Consider the following 19,620-nt stretch of genomic DNA (forward strand, 5'->3'; position numbering starts at 1 on the left):
GGTCATTCTCTCTTTCTCCCCTTACCCATCTGTCTATCGCCTCCTTTGAATTCCATGTTGTCACAGTTACCAGCCCTTTCAAGCTTAACATCCTTATCATTTATCGCCCTCCAGGTTCCCTCGGAGAGTTCATCAATGAGCTTGATGCCTTGATAAGCTCCTTTCCTGAGGACGGCTCACCTCTCACAGTTCTGGGCGACTTTAACCTCCCCACGTCTACCTTTGACTCATTCCTCTCTGCCTCCTTCTTTCCACTCCTCTCCTCTTTTGACCTCACCCTCTCACCTTCCCCCTACTCACAAGGCAGGCAATACGCTCGACCTCATCTTTACTAGATGCTGTTCTTCCACTAACCTCATTGCAACTCCCCTCCAAGTCTCCGACCACTACCTTGTATCCTTTTCCCTCTCGCTCTCATCCAACACTTCCCACACTGCCCCTACTCGGATGGTATCGCGCCGTCCCAACCTTCGCTCTCTCTCCCCCGCTACTCTCTCCTCTTCCATCCTATCATCTCTTCCCTCTGCTCAAACCTTCTCCAACCTATCTCCTGATTCTGCCTCCTCAACCCTCCTCTCCTCCCTTTCTGCATCCTTTGACTCTCTATGTCCCCTATCCTCCAGGCCGGCTCGGTCCTCCCATCCCGCTCCGTGGCTTGACGACTCATTGCGAGCTCACAGAACAGGGCTCCGGGCAGCCGAGCGGAAATGGAGGAAAACTCGCCTCCCTGCGGACCTGGCATCCTTTCACTCCCTCCTCTCTACATTTTCCTCCTCTGTCTCTGCTGCTAAAGCCACTTTCTACCACTCTAAATTCCAAGCATCTGCCTCTAACCCTAGGAAGCTCTTTGCCACCTTCTCCTCCCTCCTGAATCCTCCTCCCCCCTCCTCCCTCTCTGCAGATGACTTCGTCAACCATTTTGAAAAGAAGGTCGACGACATCCGATCCTCGTTTGCTAAGTCAAACGACACCGCTGGTTCTGCTCACACTGCCCTACCCTGTGCTCTGACCTCTTTCTCCCCTCTCTCTCCAGATGAAATCTCGCGTCTTGTGACGGCTGGCCGCCCAACAATCTGCCCGCTTGACCCTATCCCCTCCTCTCTTCTCCAGACCATTTCCGGAGACCTTCTCCCTTACCTCACCTCGCTCATCAACTCATCCCTGACCGCTGGCTACGTCCCTTCCGTCTTCAAGAGAGCGAGAGTTGCACCCCTTCTGAAAAAACCTACACTCGATCCCTCCGATGTCAACAACTACAGACCAGTATCCCTTCTTTCTTTTCTCTCCAAAACTCTTGAACGTGCCGTCCTTGGCCAGCTCTCCCGCTATCTCTCTCAGAATGACCTTTTTGATCCAAATCAGTCAGGTTTCAAGACTAGTCATTCAACTGAGACTGCTCTTCTCTGTATCACGGAGGCGCTCCGCACTGCTAAAGCTAACTCTCTCTCCTCTGCTCTCATCCTTCTAGACCTATCGGCTGCCTTCGATACTGTGAACCATCAGATCCTCCTCTCCACCCTCTCCGAGTTGGGCATCTCCGGCGCGGCCCACGCTTGGATTGCATCCTACCTGACAGGTCGCTCCTACCAGGTGGCGTGGCGAGAATCTGTCTCCTCACCACGCGCTCTCACCACTGGTGTCCCCCAGGGCTCTGTTCTAGGCCCTCTCCTATTCTCGCTATACACCAAGTCACTTGGCTCTGTCATAACCTCACATGGTCTCTCCTATCATTGCTATGCAGACGACACACAATTAATCTTCTCCTTTCCCCCTTCTGATGACCAGGTGGCGAATCGCATCTCTGCATGTCTGGCAGACATATCAGTGTGGATGACGGATCACCACCTCAAGCTGAACCTCGGCAAGACGGAGCTGCTCTTCCTCCTGGGGAAGGACTGCCCGTTCCATGATCTCGCCATCACGGTTGACAACTCCATTGTGTCCTCCTCCCAGAGCGCTAAGAACCTTGGCGTGATCCTGGACAACACCCTGTCGTTCTCAACTAACATCAAGGCGGTGGCCCGTTCCTGTAGGTTCATGCTCTACAACATCCGCAGAGTACGACCCTGCCTCACACAGGAAGCGGCGCAGGTCCTAATCCAGGCACTTGTCATCTCCCGTCTGGATTACTGCAACTCGCTGTTGGCTGGGCTCCCTGCCTGTGCCATTAAACCCCTACAACTCATCCAGAACGCCGCAGCCCGTCTGGTGTTCAACCTTCCCAAGTTCTCTCACGTCACCCCGCTCCTCCGCTCTCTCCACTGGCTTCCAGTTGAAGCTCGCATCCACTACAAGACCATGGTGCTTGCCTACGGAGCTGTGAGGGGAACGGCACCTCAGTACCTCCAGGCTCTGATCAGGCCCTACACCCAAACAAGGGCACTGCGTTCTTCCACCTCTGGCCTGCTCGCCTCCCTACCACTGAGGAAGTACAGTTCCCGCTCAGCCCAGTCAAAACTGTTCGCTGCTCTGGCCCCCCAATGGTGGAACAAACTCCCTCACGACGCGCGGACAGCGGAGTCAATCACCACCTTCCGGAGACACCTGAAACCCCACCTCTTTAAGGAATACCTAGGATAGGATAAAGTAATCCTTCTCACCCCCCCCCTTAAAAGATTTAGATGCACTATTGTAAAGTGGCTGTTCCACTGGATGTCATAAGGTGAATGCACCAATTTGTAAGTCGCTCTTGATAAGAGCGTCTGCTAAATGATTTAAATGTAAATGTAAATGTTAAGCCGTACACTCCGCAGAGCTGGGCTTTACGAAAGAGTGGCCAGACAAAAGCCATTGCTTAAAGAAATAAATAAGCAGACACATTTCGTGTTCGCCAAAAGGCACATGGGAGACTCCCCAAACATATGGAAGGAGGTACTCTGGTCAGATAACACTAAAAATGAGCTTTTTGGCCATCAAGGAAAATGCTGTGTCTAGCGCAAACCCAACACCTCTCATCACCCCGAGAACAACATCCCCACAGTGAAGCATGGTGATGGCAGCATCATGTTGTGGGGATGTTTTTCCATCGGCAGGGAAACTGGTCCGAATTGAAGGAATGATGGGTGGAGCTAAATACAGGGACATTTTTCAGAGATTTGAGACTGGGACGGATGTTCACCTTCCAGCAGGACAATGACCCTAAAAATACTGCTAAAGCAACACTCGAGTGGTTTAAGGGGAAACATTTTAATGTATTGGAATGGCCTTGTCAAAGCCCAGACCTCAATCCAATTGAGAAGCTGTGGTATGATTGCTGTGCACCAGCGGAAGACATCCAACTTGAAGGAGCGGGAGCAGTTTTGCCTTGAAGAATGTGCAAATATCCCAGTGGCTAGATGTGGCACGCTTTATAGAGACATACCCCAAGAGACATGCAGCTGTAATTGCTGCAAAAGGTGGCTCTACAAGTATTGACTTTGGGGGGGGGTGTTAGTTATGCACGTTCAAGTTTTGTTTTTGTGTCTTATTGTGTCTTATTTAATAAAAAAATAAAAATAAACATATTGCATCTTTGAAATGCAATAAATCAAATGATACAAAAATCCATTTTAATTCCAGGTTGTCAGGAAACAAAATAGGAAAAATGCCACAAGGGGGTGAATACTTTCGCAAACCACTGTAGCTGAAAGAGTGGTATCTAATACCGTCAGTTTGACTGCAGGGCAGGACCATAACTTAATACTGCAGCTAGCCTCTTCTCTAACAGGGTTACTATGCTCACTCAGTCCGGTGAAGGGAGCTAAACTAAATATTGTGGGCAGAAGGCATGAAACTCACTCACTCTTTAGAAAAAATGTTTGTCTTTAATTAGATAAAGATGAAAAAGATGGTCGCGCTTTATCAGACAACAAGCCATGATCCAATACCTATCAAATTAAATTAATTGGATTAAAGTAGTGTATACTTTGGTTTTTAGGATATATTAAAACTGTCTCTACAGGAGAGACCAACCATTAGGTTGACTACAATACTTCTGCAAACATCAAAGCCAGGTTCCCTTCCACTCAAGCAAACAGCATAGTTAAAGAGAGCAGCAGACGGTCTATGGCTGACAGTTATGTTAAAGAGAGCAGCAGACGGTCTATGGCTGACAGTGATGTTATAGAGAACAGCAGACGGTCTATGGCTGACAGTTATGTTAAAGAGAGCAGCAGATGGTCTATGGCTGACAGTTATGTTAAAGAGAGCAGCAGATGGTCTATGGCTGACAGTTATGTTAAAGAGAGCAGCAGACGGTCTATGGCTGACAGTTATGTTAAAGAGAGCAGCAGACGGTCTATGGCTGACAGTTATGTTAAAGAGAGCAGCAGACGGTCTATGGCTGACAGTGATGTTATAGAGAGCAGCAGACTGTCTATGGCTGACACAGTCATGTTAAAGAGAGCAGCAGACGGTCTATGGCTGACAGTCATGTTAAAGAGAGCAGCAGACGGTCTATGGCTGACAGTTATGTTAAAGAGAGCAGCAGATGGTCTATAGCTGACAGTCATGTTAAAGAGAGCAGCAGACGGTCTATGGCTGACAGTCATGTTAAAGAGAGCAGCAGACGGTCTATGGCTGACACAGTCATGTTAAAGAGAGCAGCAGACGGTCTATAGCTGACAGTCATGTTAAAGAGAGCAGCAGACGGTCTATGGCTGACAGTCATGTTAAAGAGAGCAGCAGACGGTCTATAGCTGACACAGTCATGTTAAAGAGAGCAGCAGACGGTCTATGGCTGACACAGTCATGTTAAAGAGAGCAGCAGACGGTCTATGGTTGACACAGTCATGTTAAAGAGAGCAGCAGACGGTCTATGGCTGACACAGTCATGTTAAAGAGAGCAGCAGACGGTCTATGGCTGACACAGTCATGTTAAAGAGAGCAGCAGACGGTCTATGGCTGACACAGTCATGTTAAAGAGAGCAGCAGACGGTCTATGGCTGACAGTCATGTTAAAGAGAGCAGCAGACGGTCTATGGCTGACACAGTCATGTTAAAGAGAGCAGCAGACGGTCTATGGCTGACACAGTCATGTTAAAGAGAGCAGCAGACGGTCTATGGCTGACACAGTCATGTTAAAGAGAGCAGCAGACGGTCTATGGCTGACACAGTCATGTTAAAGAGAGCAGCAGACGGTCTATGGCTGACACAGTCATGTTAAAGAGAGCAGCAGACGGTCTATGGCTGACACAGTCATGTTAAAGAGAGCAGCAGACGGTCTATGGCTGACAGTCATGTTAAAGAGAGCAGCAGACGGTCTATAGCTGACAGTCATGTTAAAGAGAGCAGCAGACGGTCTATGGCTGACACAGTCATGTTAAAGAGAGCAGCAGACGGTCTATGGCTGACACAGTTATGTTATAGAGAGCAGCAGACGGTCTATAGCTGACAGTCATGTTAAAGAGAGCAGCAGACTGTCTATGGCTGACACAGTTATGTTATAGAGAGCAGCAGACGGTCTATAGCTGACAGTCATGTTAAAGAGAGCAGCAGACTGTCTATGGCTGACACAGTCATGTTAAAGAGAGCAGCAGACGGTCTATGGCTGACACAGTCATGTTAAAGAGAGCAGCAGACGGTCTATGGCTGACACAGTCATGTTAAATAGAGCAGCAGATGGTCTATGGCTGACACAGTCATGTTAAAGAGAGCAGCAGACGGTCTATGGCTGACACAATCATGTTAAAGAGAGCAGCAGACGGTCTATGGCTGACACAGTCATGTTAAAGAGAGCAGCAGACGGTCTATGGCTGACACAGTCATGTTAAAGAGAGCAGCAGACGGTCTATGGCTGACACAGTCATGTTAAAGAGAGCAGCAGACGGTCTATGGCTGACACAGTCATGTTAAAGAGAGCAGCAGACGGTCTATGGCTGACACAGTCATGTTAAAGAGAGCAGCAGACGGTCTATGGCTGACACAGTCATGTTAAAGAGAGCAGCAGACGGTCTATGGCTGACACAGTCATGTTAAAGAGAGCAGCAGACGGTCTATGGCTGACACAGTCATGTTAAAGAGAGCAGCAGACGGTCTATGGCTGACACAGTCATGTTAAAGAGAGCAGCAGACGGTCTATGGCTGACACAGTCATGTTAAAGAGAGCAGCAGACGGTCTATGGCTGACACAGTCATGTTAAAGAGAGCAGCAGACGGTCTATGGCTGACACAGTCATGTTAAAGAGAGCAGCAGACGGTCTATGGCAGAGCAGCAGACGGTCATGGCTGACACAGTCATGTTAAAGAGAGCAGCAGACGGTCTATGGCTGACACAGTCATGTTAAAGAGAGCAGCAGACGGTCTATGGCTGACACAGTCATGTTAAAGAGAGCAGCAGACGGTCTATGGCTGACACAGTCATGTTAAAGAGAGCAGCAGACGGTCTATGGCTGACACAGTCATGTTAAAGAGAGCAGCAGACGGTCTATGGCTGACACAGTCATGTTAAAGAGAGCAGCAGACGGTCTATGGCTGACACAGTCATGTTAAAGAGAGCAGCAGACGGTCTATGGCTGACACAGTCATGTTAAAGAGAGCAGCAGACGGTCTATGGCTGACACAGTCATGTTAAAGAGAGCAGCAGACGGTCTATGGCTGGCTGACACAGTCATGTGACAAAGAGAGCAGCAGACGGTCTATGGCTGACACAGTCATGTTAAAGAGAGCAGCAGACGGTCTATGGCTGACACAGTCATGTTAAAGAGAGCAGCAGACGGTCTATGGCTGACACAGTCATGTTAAAGAGAGCAGCAGACGGTCTATGGCTGACACAGTCATGTTAAAGAGAGCAGCAGACGGTCTATGGCTGACACAGTCATGTTAAAGAGAGCAGCAGACGGTCTATGGCTGACACAGTCATGTTAAAGAGAGCAGCAGACGGTCTATGGCTGACACAGTCATGTTAAAGAGAGCAGCAGACGGTCTATGGCTGACACAGTCATGTTAAAGAGAGCAGCAGACGGTCTATGGCTGACACAGTCATGTTAAAGAGAGCAGCAGACGGTCTATGGCTGACACAGTCATGTTAAAGAGAGCAGCAGACGGTCTATGGCTGACACTCTATGACGCTCTAATAGCCACAAACTAATTTGATGTGTCCACGGTTTGAGATTATTAAATACATGAATGTCTAATTGGGGACAGCTGTGTGAATGACCAGAGTAGATTTACCAACAGCTGGGAGGTGAATCCTAATCTCCGTTATCACAGCGCAATTGACCGTTACCCTGTGGGCTTTGTGTGTCTGTGTGTGTTGGGAAAGTTGTAGGGGATGTGAACCCATCCATTCTTCCATACCTTCAGCAAGCAGGGGATCTTCCATACCTTTAGCCAGTAGGGGTCTTCCATACCTTTAGCCAGTAGGGGGTCTTCCATACCTTTAGCCAACAGGGGGTCTTCCATACCTTTAGTCAACAGGGGGTCTTCCATACCTTTAGCCAACAGGGGTCTTCCATACCTTTAGCCAACAGGGGGTCTTTCATACCTTTAGCCAACAGGGGGTCTTCCATACCTTTAGCCAACAGGGGGTCTTCCATACCTTTAGCCAACAGGGGGTCGTACTGCCATATTTTCTAAATGACATTGGAGGCAGCTTATGGTAGAGAAATTAAAATTAAATTCTCTGGCAAAAGCTCTGGTAGACATTCCCGCAGTCAGCATGTGAATTGCACACTTCATCAAAACTTGAGACATCTGTGGTATTGTGTTGTGTGACAAAACTGCATATTTTAGAGTGGCCTTTTGTTGTCACCAGCACAAGGTGCACCTGTGTAATGAGCATGCCGTTTAATCAGCTTCTTGATATGCCACACCTGTCAGGTGGATGGATTATCTTGGCAGAAGAGAAATGTTTGCTAACAGGGATGAAAACAAATTTGTGCACAAAATTAGAGAGAAATAAGCTTTTTGTGCATATGGAACATTTCTGGGATCTTTTATTTCAGTTAATAGAACATTGGGCCAACACTTTACATGTTGCGTTTATATTTTTGTTCAGTATTTTAGCTAAACAAAAACGACAAATCATTCTATTAGCTGAACAAAAACGACAGATCATTCTATTAGCTGAACAAAAACGACAGATCATTCTATTAGCTGAACAAAAACGACAGATCATTCTATTAGCTGAACAAAAACGACAGATCATTCTATTAGCTGAACAAAAACGACAGATCATTCTATTAGCTAAACAAAAACAACAGATCATTCTATCAGCTAAACAAAAACAGATCATTCTATTAGCTAAACAAAAACAACAGATCATTCTATTAGCTAAACAAAAACGACAGATCAGGACCTTTCTAAAACCAAGGGATGGAGATTGATAATCTGTTTAAGAAGAAAAGGCTGTTAGGCTGACTAACTAAACAACACATTAGGCAAACAGCTCTTACATTTACATTTAAGTCATTTAGCAGACGCTCTTATCCAGAGCGACTTACAAATTGGTGCATTCACCTTATGACTCTTCAACTACCATCCTAAATTGATCCTGACCTTATAACCTATGCAGAGCTGGCATTTCATTGAACAAGAGGGAAGGACTCATCTCATCTAGTTAAAACACCACAACCTGTCGATGTCGTTATGAGTATTCCCTTGACATCGGCTAGAGACAGAATGCCCGCCTTCCTTCACCCAGGGTTTGCGTGGAACCTGACTCACTACCGCCTCCTGGTGGAACATGCCTGCCCCACACTTGGCTTTTTATGCATAACCTAAACGATTTACCAATTTAACACTCCTTGATATTACTATTACCCCGGCAATTGATAGTCCAGTACTGATGTTCTAGAAGAGAAAACAGACATGTTACCCAAAGGTGTCAGAACGTGTTAGCTACACCTTTAGTCAATTTTAATAACAGTTGATCTCCTGTCTCATTTGAACGAACCTTCTACTCCTTCCCATTCAATACTTGAATGTGCAGTGTGTATCCCAGTCGGGTTCTTGACCGGACAATGGTTAAATTATCGTCAGCCACCTGAGAAGCTACATAACTTGTTTTTAGGAGTATGTTCTCCTTTCTCGTCTGTCCCAGCCTCACTCCTGGACACCGGCATGTTGTTCAAATGTCTGAAAGACAACAAAAGGCCGTCTGCCCACCAGCTCACCAGGTAATGTCTGAAAGACAACAAAAGGCTGTCTGCCCACCAGCTCACCAGGTAATGTATGGAAGATCTGGTGTGGCGTTTTCAGAAATGCTTCATTATCTAATCCTACTGCTAAATTTAAAGTTATATACCACATATAGAAAATGTTATACATTGCATAAATTAGGTGTGAGATATGTAGAGAAATATTCTTATGACTTCACACACAGACAAAGAATTAATTAATGTTTTAACAATGTAAAGTACAGTATTTTATGAGTAATCAGATAAAACCATTTGAAACCAGAGTGCATATTCATTGTATTACATAAGATATTTATTACTGTAAATATTTTCAATTTTACATCTTGGGAATGTTGGTACAAAAGTTACTCAGAACATCTTACAACATAGCGGACAAGTCTCACAGGGTACAGTGCAGAGTTCGGGATCAATCACATCGAAATTCTAGTCAGTAGTTATAGATTTTTTTCTCTAAAATGTTTCTAATTGAAAAGCATTGAATTGGAATTGTAGTTTACTTCCCGAACTGACTGGAAATTAAATGGAATTGATCCCAACCCGGGTAGTCACTCTCGGTAGAGCACGGCACATGCAATACCAGGGTTGTGGGTTCGATTCCCACGGAGTTGTTCCCACTAGGGACAACTCCAATACCAAGCAGGTCTTTAACTTCCGCTTTTAGAAATGTGAGTTGGGAATCAAAGATTGGTTTGCAACAGCCCATCACAAATCATTTGTATTCCATGGGAAATTCAGTCGTTGTTGAACATTCTTTTAAAAACTCATTTTGGAAAATAACTACAGTGGAGTTTTTTATTTATTTAAAAGAATGTATAACTGAAATGAAGAAAACGAAAAAGTGCTAAAAAACAAAAATCATTCATTTAAATATTTGGTCAATCAAAACAAGTCAAACATACAAACATATCCACATGTAAATGAATGGCTTGTAGAGTTTAGGCAATATTTTAAATTGTTAAAAGTACTGACACAGACATAAAAGGCGATGTACATACAGTAGCATCACAAGATGTAAAATAAAGAGAAAGTTAAAAAATGAAATATTTAAGGCTAACAAGCGTCTCAGTTACAGTATGAAGGCTTTGCATTGGTGTGGAAACTCAACGTGCTCTTTGTCCCTCCCCCCCTACCCCAACCCTGACTTTCACCTTTAGGAGCTGAGCCCCATCTGAATGTGGACAGGTGGTTAGGGGCAGACATTAAGGGAGAAACACAGAATCTGATTTATCAGTGTCCCACACATGAATCAATGCAAATTATTTTGTTCAGCCTGATGTAGAATAGAGCAGAGCCCCAAAATAAATCAAAATAACTCTTGAGAATTAACAAACAGAAAAACATGACCTTTTTCTATGACATAAACCAAACCGATACAGGTGATCCCCAGATCCAGACATGACTGTTTACTGCCTTCTGCCTTCCACACAACCTCTGACCTGTCATTGCTGTTATAGAGAAAACACTGTTGTATTCAAAAAGTTAGAGACATACGCTGAGTATACAAAACATTAAGACAGACGGACCGGGTGAAAGCTTTAGATCCCTTCTTGATGTCACCTGTTAAATCCTCTTCAATCAGTGTAGATGGAGGCAAGGAGACGGGTTAAAGAAGGATTTTCAAGCCGGGAGACAATTGAGACATGAATTGTGTTTGTGCCATTCAGAGGGTTAATTGTCAAGAAACAAAAGATTGAAGTGCCTTTGAACAGGGTTTGGTAGTAGGTGCCAGGCTCACCAGTTTGTGTAAAGAACTGCAACGCTGCTGAGTTTCACACTCAACAGTTTCCCATCAAGAATGGTCCAACACCCAAAGGACATCCAGCCAACTGTGGGAAGCTTTGGAGTCAACATGGCAAAAGGACTCAACATTAGGAACGTTTAACATAGTAACTCAATAGGAAGGTGTTCCTAACGTTTTGTACACTCAGTGTATATTAAAACAGTAGTTATAATTTAGGCATTTCTTTCAAAGGGACAATAGATTAACATCAAGAATAGAAATGTGATTTCTGACTCCCATGTTCCACACAGAAACGTGATCTATTTATCAACTAGGTCTTGGCTGTACATCTCAAAGTTCATATTTAACCATCCATATATGTGTGGTTTGCTTTTTATGACCGTTCGTTGATGAATGCCTTTTTTTAAATATCTGACCAACTTTAAAATCCGAGTCTTTGAAGAACAGAGCAAGGCACAAATAAACAGTGAGAAAGTGAAATAGTTTAAGTAGCGGACAATGTGGATTGAGAAGGAGCAGCTATGTCTACTGTAAATATTCCTATCAAGAAGAATAGTTCCTTCTTTTGTTGCCAATGGGACATAGTTGAAGCGGCACCCACAGAAGCCATGGTGAGGATGTGACGTTGCAAGGAGAAATATAACTCTTGACTCTCCAAGAGAGTATGTGGTTATTGACCGTTATGGTCCATAGTCTTGTGGTGGCCGGACCACAATTCCAGTTAACGCAGAGACAGACTGCTGAAGGATAATATATACACTGAGCAAAGGGAGGGAAAACAGAGGGACACTGAGAAGAGTCATCAGAGAAGGAGAGAAATAAAGCGAGTCGGAGGAAGACAGAAAAACAGAAATGAGAGAGAGGAAGTGATGTTCAGGCCAGGGTCAAAGGCTGAGCTGACAGAAGCTTTTATATCAGACTGTAGCTGTCTGGCGATTGGCCTTGCTGGGGTCAGGAGCTGGGTGAACGTTGTCATTGGCCGATCCTGCACCTCCACGCTGCAGGGCTCTGGTCCTGTAGCCTTCTCATCCTGTTCCCTAGCCACACCCACCACGTTAGTCCTATCAACGCACACACCACCGACTCCACATAGTAACCATCCAACGACGTCACACACACACCGCCCTCCTTAACACACAGCTGGAGGAGGGGAGAGAGAGAAAAAGACAGAGATACGGTTAAGAGGAGTGTTTCCACAGAATTCACATAATAGCTATTTAATGTACTACGACAGAGCCGGGAGTGGACAGGGGGAATACTGTCAGGTAATTCTCTCCCACTTACCCCTGTCTCCTCTGGGGAGCCACATTTCTGCCCAGCAGCTCCCTGGCACTCCTTTGAGGTGAGTGGGTCGACCATCCACAATGCCAGGGTGGAGGGCCAGTTTCCCCCCAGGTTGGTGACAGTGTTCAGCAGGGTCATGTAAGTCCCACCAATCACTGGGTCACTCACTTTAGCATGGAAAGCCATACAGGCCACATACATGCTGTACAGCGCCACCTGTGGGTAAAGGAGGGGAAAGGCAGGAGTTTGAGAAAGTGTATGTGTATAGTGTCCCAAGCTGGATCAAGTGGATGTATACTGCAGAATGTCACACAGACAGACAAAGAGCTTTGACTATGTACAGACTCAGTGAGCATAACCTTGCTATTGAGAAGGGCTTTCTGAAAGCAGAGCTGGCTCTCAAGAGAAGACCGGTTTCATCGCACATTGTCCACAAAATGAGGTGGAAACAGTCTAACCTCCTGCCAAACAAACAAATAAAATTATATATATATATATATATATAAAAGATAGAGTGTGTGTAGCTGAACAGTACTATAGTGTAGTAGAGACAACAGAGATGGATATAGTGTGAACCTGTTACAGGACTATAGTGTAGTAGAGACAACAGAGATGGATATAGTGTGAACCTGTTACAGGACTATAGTGTAGTAGAGACAACAGAGATGGATAGATAGTGTGAATCTGTTACAGGACTATAGTGTAGTAGAGACAACAGAGATGGATAGATAGTGTGAACCTGTTACAGGACTATAGTGTAGTAGAGACAACAGAGATGGATATAGTGTGAACCTGTTACAGGACTATAGTGTAGTAGAGACAACAGAGATGGATAGATAGTGTGAATCTGTTACAGGACTATAGTGTAGTAGAGACAACAGAGATGGATATAGTGTGAACCTGTTACAGGACTATAGTGTAGTAGAGACAACAGAGATGGATAGATAGTGTGAATCTGTTACAGGACTATAGTGTAGTAGAGACAACAGAGATGGATAGATAGTGTGAACCTGTTACAGGACTATAGTGTAGTAGAGACAACAGAGATGGATAGATAGTGTGAATCTGTTACAGGACTATAGTGTAGTAGAGACAACAGAGATGGATATAGTGTGAACAGTATTACCTGATACAGTACTATAGTGTAGTAGAGACAACAGAGATGGATATAGTGTGAACAGTATTACCTGATGCAGTACTATAGTGTAGTAGAGACAACAGAGATGGATATAGTGTGAACAGTATTACCTGATGCAGTACTATAGTGTAGTAGAGACAACAGAGATGGATATAGTGTGAACAGTATTACCTGATGCAGTACTATAGTGTAGTAGAGAGACAACAGAGATGGATATAGTGTGAACAGTATTACCTGATGCAGTACTATAGTGTAGTAGAGACAACAGAGATGGATATAGTGTGAACAGTGTTACCTGATGCAGAGCGTAGCTGAACAGGACTATAGTGTAGTAGTAGAGAGGGAATCCCCCTTCCTGCTTTAAACTGGGAGTCCACCACACCAACACAGCATACCCCAGACCTATCAACAACCTACACAGGAAAACACACATGTACAGGAAGTGTGTGTGTGTGTGTGTGTGTGTGTGTGTGTGTGTGTGTGTGTGTGTGTGTGTGTGTGTGTGTGTGTGTGTGTGTGTGTGTGTGTGTGTGTGTGTGTGTGTGTGTGTGTGTGTGTGTGTGTGTGTGTGTGTGTGTGTGTGTGTGTGTGTGTGTGTGTGTGTGTGTGTGTGTGTGTGTGTGTGTGTACCTGAAGGGAAAGGCCTTGTAGAAAACATCTAGTGGTCGTGGTCCCGCGGTGTATTTACTGATGATGAGAGGTAGTAGTACCTGCAGTGGAACCATGGGGACTGCCAGTAATGCCAGCTGCTCTTTAGGAACACCTGCCTCAACCAGCTTCAGACCGGTCACTGCATCTGCTGCAGAGAAACCCATCTGGAGACAGACGGAGACAGACTGCTGAGTCCCACAGGTACCTTTACAGTGACTGGGTTAGATACTGCAGGTCAATTAGGCTTGTTGTCCAGGCAGGTTGTTTACACTGTAGGCACCTCAGAAATAAGAGACAGGCTAAACAGGGTGACCACATTCTGGCCTGCTTAAGCTGACTTATAGACATGTCAGGTAAGGTGCAGGTGCAGTAAGTTGTACTGGGTGACATGTCAGGTAAGGTGCAGTAAGTTGTACTGGGTGATAAGTATAGATAAGCTGTACTGGGTGACATGTCAGGTAAGGTGCAGTAAGTTGTACTGGGTGATAAGTATAGATAAGCTGTACTGGGTGATAAGTATAGATAAGCTGTACTGGGTGATAAGTATAGATAAGCTGTACTGGGTGACATGTCAGGTAAGGTGCAGTAAGCTGTACTGGGTGATAAGTATAGATAAGCTGTACTGGGTGATAAGTATAGATAAGCTGTACTGGGTGATAAGTATAGATAAGCTGTACTGGGTGACATGTCAGGTAAGGTGCAGTAAGCTGTACTGGGTGATAAGTATAGATAAGCTGTACAGGGTGACTAGTCAGGTAAAGTGCAGTAAGCTGTACTGGGTGATAAGTATAGATAAGCTGTACTGGGTGACATGTCAGGTAAGGTGCAGTAAGCTGTACTGGGTGATAAGTATAGATAAGCTGTACTGGGTGACATGTCAGGTAAGGTGCAGCTGTATCGTAGGTACCTTAGCAGTGAGCAGCAGGCTACAGAAGGTGAACACGGCAGGCATCTTGATGATGGAGAGCAGCAGTTTGTATGTTTCCATGACGCTCTGCGTCTCCTCCCGGACCTTCTTCCTCCCGTGCTGTCCCCTGGCGTTCTCCTTCTTCATAATGGCCACCAGCGTGGTCGACACCAGGAACACCACGCCCCAGAAAAACAGGAAGTCTGCGCCAAGGGAGCCAATCAGAGACAACGACAATGTTACAGAGTGGTTACAACAGCAAAGCAATGCAGTGATGGCCAAGATGTATACACCCATCTTCTATAGCATGTTACTGTCTGTTGACTGGCAAAACCATATGGAAAATCATCAGCCTAAAGTTCACTCCAAAACCAGAGTTTATTTTCTCTCACTTCAGCTCAAAAATCACCGATATCTGTGCATTGATCAAATATCCCCAGATAATAAAAAGTTGCTTGGCCTCAAAATTGCCAGTGTATCGATGTTCTAAAATGCATGGAAATGCACATGCCTGGTACACGTTATTCACAACTACGCTTATCAAGAGATTACAAGGAAACAAAAAATGTCCTACAATTCTGATACCATCGTCTTCAGCAACTATTGTTTACTCAGGGCAAGATGATCGAATGCAAAACCTGGCCAACGGACATTCCCTCTTCAGCAAGGAGGGTTCATCAAGCTCTGCATGTCTGTAATTGTATTTAATACCAGTCGACCGTAGCAAGATTAAACTAAATATCTGGATTTAACGTTCTTCCTCCTGCTTCACAGATGACATTGATCTCAGCCTTCTCATCTTTGTCTCCCCCTCCCTCATTCTGTACCTGACAGTGTCACGATGCCAGTCTCTTTAGGCTCTGCTCTCAGGTATTTGTTGCAGAAGTCAGCTGACTCCAGAGCCAGGAAGAGCACGTTGCCTAGGAAGTAGCCAGCAGTCTGTCCCACAGAGTTACAGGTGGAGGCGTAGCCCACGTTCTCCCTAGACAGCATGGTCAGAGCCCAGCCATCCACTGCTATGTCCTGGGATCAGGGAGTATTAACAGAGTTATGTATCACAATAACTTGGAGAGTGTGAGTGTGAGTGTGTGTGTGTGTGAGTTACCTGGGTGGCTGCCAGAAAGGCCAGCATGAAGAACACCGTCGTCAGGGTTATCACATCAGGACCCTGCCCCTCATCACTTTTCAGCAGCGTATCCACGGTAACCGACAGGTACAGCATGAAGAGACCCAGCAGGTACTGGGTGGGCACCAGCCACGACTTCCTGAGAAGGAGAGATGAGGCTTTGACACATTTGATTGCAGCAGTCAACCCATCAGACACAATATAAAACAAAGTAAACATATCAGTGTCTTACCGGCGTCCAAACCAGGTCAGGTAGAGCGCATCAACCAGCGGGGCCCACAGCAGCTTGAGACTGAAGGGCCAGAAGACAAAGCTGAAGAAGGCCTGGTCCTTGTAGCTGACGTTCTTACTCTGCAGGATGAGAGGGATGCTCCCGGCCAGGCCCAGAGGGATACCCTGGAGGACATAAAGGAAGAGCAGCAGAGATACATTCCCCAGCTCCCCTCTGATCCCAGGCTGCACACTGGGTTGTCCGTTGTTCTCCGTGTCAGATCCTCGAAGCAACGCTTCCCCCTCCTCCTCCAGGTCAGGGGTGGTGTTGCGAACCCTATTCCCGTCACTCATGTCCCCCTGGGGGACAGCAGGCTTCCTCTGCCGCCCGTTCTTATGTGTGACTGAGTCAGATAGTTCCATTGTGGAGCCACGGGCATCAAACCAGCTGTGCCCTCTGGAAACCTGGAGAGGAAGGATGCAGGCAGGGGTTAGTCATTTTCTATTAGGAAAAATATCTGCTTTGTTCTATCCCTCAGTTTGTGTTTTTAGTTGGGTTACGTCTTGGCCAAGGGTACTCAACTCTTACTCTATGAGGTCAGGAACCTGCTGGTTCTGCTCAACCTGATAATGAATTGCTCACATTTGGTGTCCCACGTCTAAATCAGTCCCTAATTAGAGGGGAACCTGGTGTCCCGGGTCTAAATCAGTCCCTGATTAGAGGGAAACCTGGTGTCCCAGGTCTAAATCAGTCCCTGATTAGAGGGAAACCTGCTGTCCCAGGTCTAAATCAGTCCCTGATCAGAGGGAAACCTGGTGTCCCAGGTCTAAATCAGTCCCTGATTAGAGGGAAACCTGGTGTCCCAGGTCTAAATCAGTCCCTGATTAGAGGGAAACCTGCTGTCTCAGATCTAAATCAGTCCCTGATTAGAGGGAAACCTGCTGTCCCAGGTCTAAATCAGTCCCGGATTAGAGGGAAACCTGCTGTCCCAGATCTAAATCAGTCCCGGATTAGAGGGAAACCTGCTGTCCCAGATGTAAATCAGTCCCGGATTAGAGGGAAACCTGCTGTCCCAGGTCTAAATCAGCCCCTGATTAGAGGGAAACCTGGTGTCCCAGGTCTAAATCAGTCCCTGATTAGAGGGGAACAATTAAAATGCAGTGGCACTGGCTTTAAGGTCCACAGTTGAGTTTGAGGGCTCTAGGTCTCAATATTTATTGCCAACACTTGTCTGAGGTTGGTTTCCTTTGTAAAAGCAATGTACAACTACAAACAAGTGAATTCCTTGTCTGGATGAGACCCTAATTAGCATCTCCAGCTAATACAGCAATGCCCAGCTTCTGCATAAACAAGGTTGCAAGCTAGACGTCTTAATCCAGACCAATTGGAGAGAGAGAAGGTTGCTAGCTAGATTTCTTAATCCAGACCAATTGGAGAGAGAGAAGGTTGCTAGCTAGACGTCTTAATCCAGACCAATTGGAGAGAGAAGGTTGCTAACTAGACATCTTCATCCAGACCAATTGGAGAGAGAGAGAGAAGGTTGCTAGCTAGACGTCTTAATCCAGACCAATTGGAGAGAGAGAGAAGGTTGCTAGTTAGAAGTCTTAATCCAGACCAATTGGAGAGAGAGAAGGTTGCTAGCTAGAAGTCTTAATCCATGGGAGAGAGAAGGCATACATGTTGAATAATCATCGTTCTCCCGCTGACGAAGCCCAAGCAGGTTCATGATGTGGGTGGGAACCAAAACAACGTAGCGCCATGACACATTGAAAATATTTCCTGGAGTTTCTATTATAGCTAATACACACAACAAAAAGGCCATGTGAATTCAATAAATATTGGTTAAAATGGTAATTGAAGATCAAACATTAGACAATGAATGAGAGATAACAAGATAGTTAGCAAGCTAAGCATGTTATCATAACGTTGTAAAAAAATATTTGACGTTACCTTGTGTTGTCATGCGACCTTGTGTTGACTGTTGTCATGCGACACCACATGCCAAACCATACAATGAATGATTAATGAATGAATGTGTCGACTATCGTTCAAAAAATGGATTGTAGTTGATTCGACTGCGAACGTTGCCTTGAACTATGTATGAATTGCATTTAATACGGTCAAAAACACAGACATAGCTACCTATTTGGCCTTCGCCTGGTTACATCGGTAGATCGTTTTTTCAGAGGGTGAGGAAGTGTAGCTACGTGTGTAACGTCGACATGCGTCCGTGTGCTTCAGCTGACGTGTCAAAATGATGTTAATAAAAGTTCCGCTTAGATCTCTGTACACATTCTTATGCCTTTCGTGTGGTTCATTATTCCCTTTTGTCGCTCAGCTCAATAATGAGCCAAACGCTGTTAGGGGAATAACCTATGTGTAAATGTAATAATCTGCTATTGTATATTTTTGTTTTATCTGTGATCGTTTTGTTTTGTATTGTGTAGTCTCTTAATCATTGTACCTAAACTGTATGTGTAAACATGTATATGCAGGGCCCAGCTGTAAAAGAGACATTGGTCCCAGTCTGTTCCTTGTTGAAATAAAGGTAGAATGACGTTTAAAGGCGAATTGACTATGGAAGCCAGAACAGCCAAATACTCCCATCTAAACATGAATAGATTCGCATTTTGTGTTATGGTTCAGGAAACATATATCCCTGTACTTTCATATCACATCAAAATAATTTCACAAATGCAAAATACACACTTACTGTGCACTGTTTTAACCGGTTTTAGTGAAAAGAGTTTGTGGCGTCTGACTTCAATTTACACACAAGTGTTATGAGACGCAGGTATTCCCCAAAAATGCTAAACTCCGTTGTTGTAATGATGAGAGGTTAGCATGTCTTGGTGATATGATATTGGTGCATCTGTAACTTTCTCACTCATCATTATTCACAATTAATTCAGCACTATCCATAATCATGGTAGCTGTGTTTAGAAACATATATTCTTATTTAAAATAAAAGTCACTACAAAATTACACAATACATTATTTACCATTCATTTATTTTGGGCACAAAATCATCTAAAACAAAACCACCCAAAACAACACAGAAAATGTGTCCAAAGAATGTGTAGTCACAAGCTTGATGTAGGCATTGCGCGCTATGAATATGGGACTAAATACCTAGCATTTTAATACTTCAATAAGTTTGTCCCAATACTTTTGCTCCCATAAAATGGTGGGACTACTTACAAAAAGTGCTGTAATTTCTAAATGGTTCACCCGATATGGATGAATAAACCCTCAAATTAAAGCTGACAGTCTGCACTTTAACCTCATATCTTTGTAGAGTAGCGCTAAAAGAAGAAAAAATGCTTCACTGTCCCAATAATTAAGGAGGGCACTTGTATATATTGAATCTAATAGCTAATCTCTTTTAACTTTTGAGTTACATATTATATCTAAGAGTTATAGATTATAGTTGTAGATTGTGACTA

General features: G+C 44.9%; 1 protein-coding gene across 2 annotated transcripts; it reads right to left on the reverse strand.

Moving 5' to 3' along the window:
- Positions 1–9,380: 9,380 nt before the first annotated feature.
- On the reverse strand, positions 9,381–18,426 carry LOC123992515 (acetyl-coenzyme A transporter 1-like). 2 transcript variants are annotated; one of them, XM_046293712.1, is made up of 10 exons: positions 18,317–18,426; positions 18,125–18,152; positions 16,196–16,638; positions 15,943–16,102; positions 15,665–15,860; positions 14,838–15,040; positions 13,910–14,094; positions 13,575–13,692; positions 12,142–12,357; positions 9,381–11,997 (listed from the first exon to the last, which is right to left on the reverse strand). In XM_046293712.1, exons 3-10 carry the CDS (start codon positions 16,594–16,596, stop codon positions 11,830–11,832), a joined length of 1,647 nt encoding a protein of 548 aa, XP_046149668.1. In that variant the 5' UTR covers positions 16,597–16,638; positions 18,125–18,152; positions 18,317–18,426; the 3' UTR covers positions 9,381–11,829. The 2 variants fall into 2 exon arrangements, with proteins under 2 accessions (XP_046149668.1, XP_046149669.1); XM_046293713.1 differs by lacking the exon at positions 18,125–18,152 and having other exon boundaries at positions 18,317–18,409.
- Between the last annotated feature and the right edge of the window lie 1,194 nt (positions 18,427–19,620).

Source organism: Oncorhynchus gorbuscha, linkage group LG13 (genome assembly GCF_021184085.1).
Source record: "Oncorhynchus gorbuscha isolate QuinsamMale2020 ecotype Even-year linkage group LG13, OgorEven_v1.0, whole genome shotgun sequence".
In the NCBI taxonomy this organism is placed as follows: domain Eukaryota; kingdom Metazoa; phylum Chordata; class Actinopteri; order Salmoniformes; family Salmonidae; genus Oncorhynchus; species Oncorhynchus gorbuscha.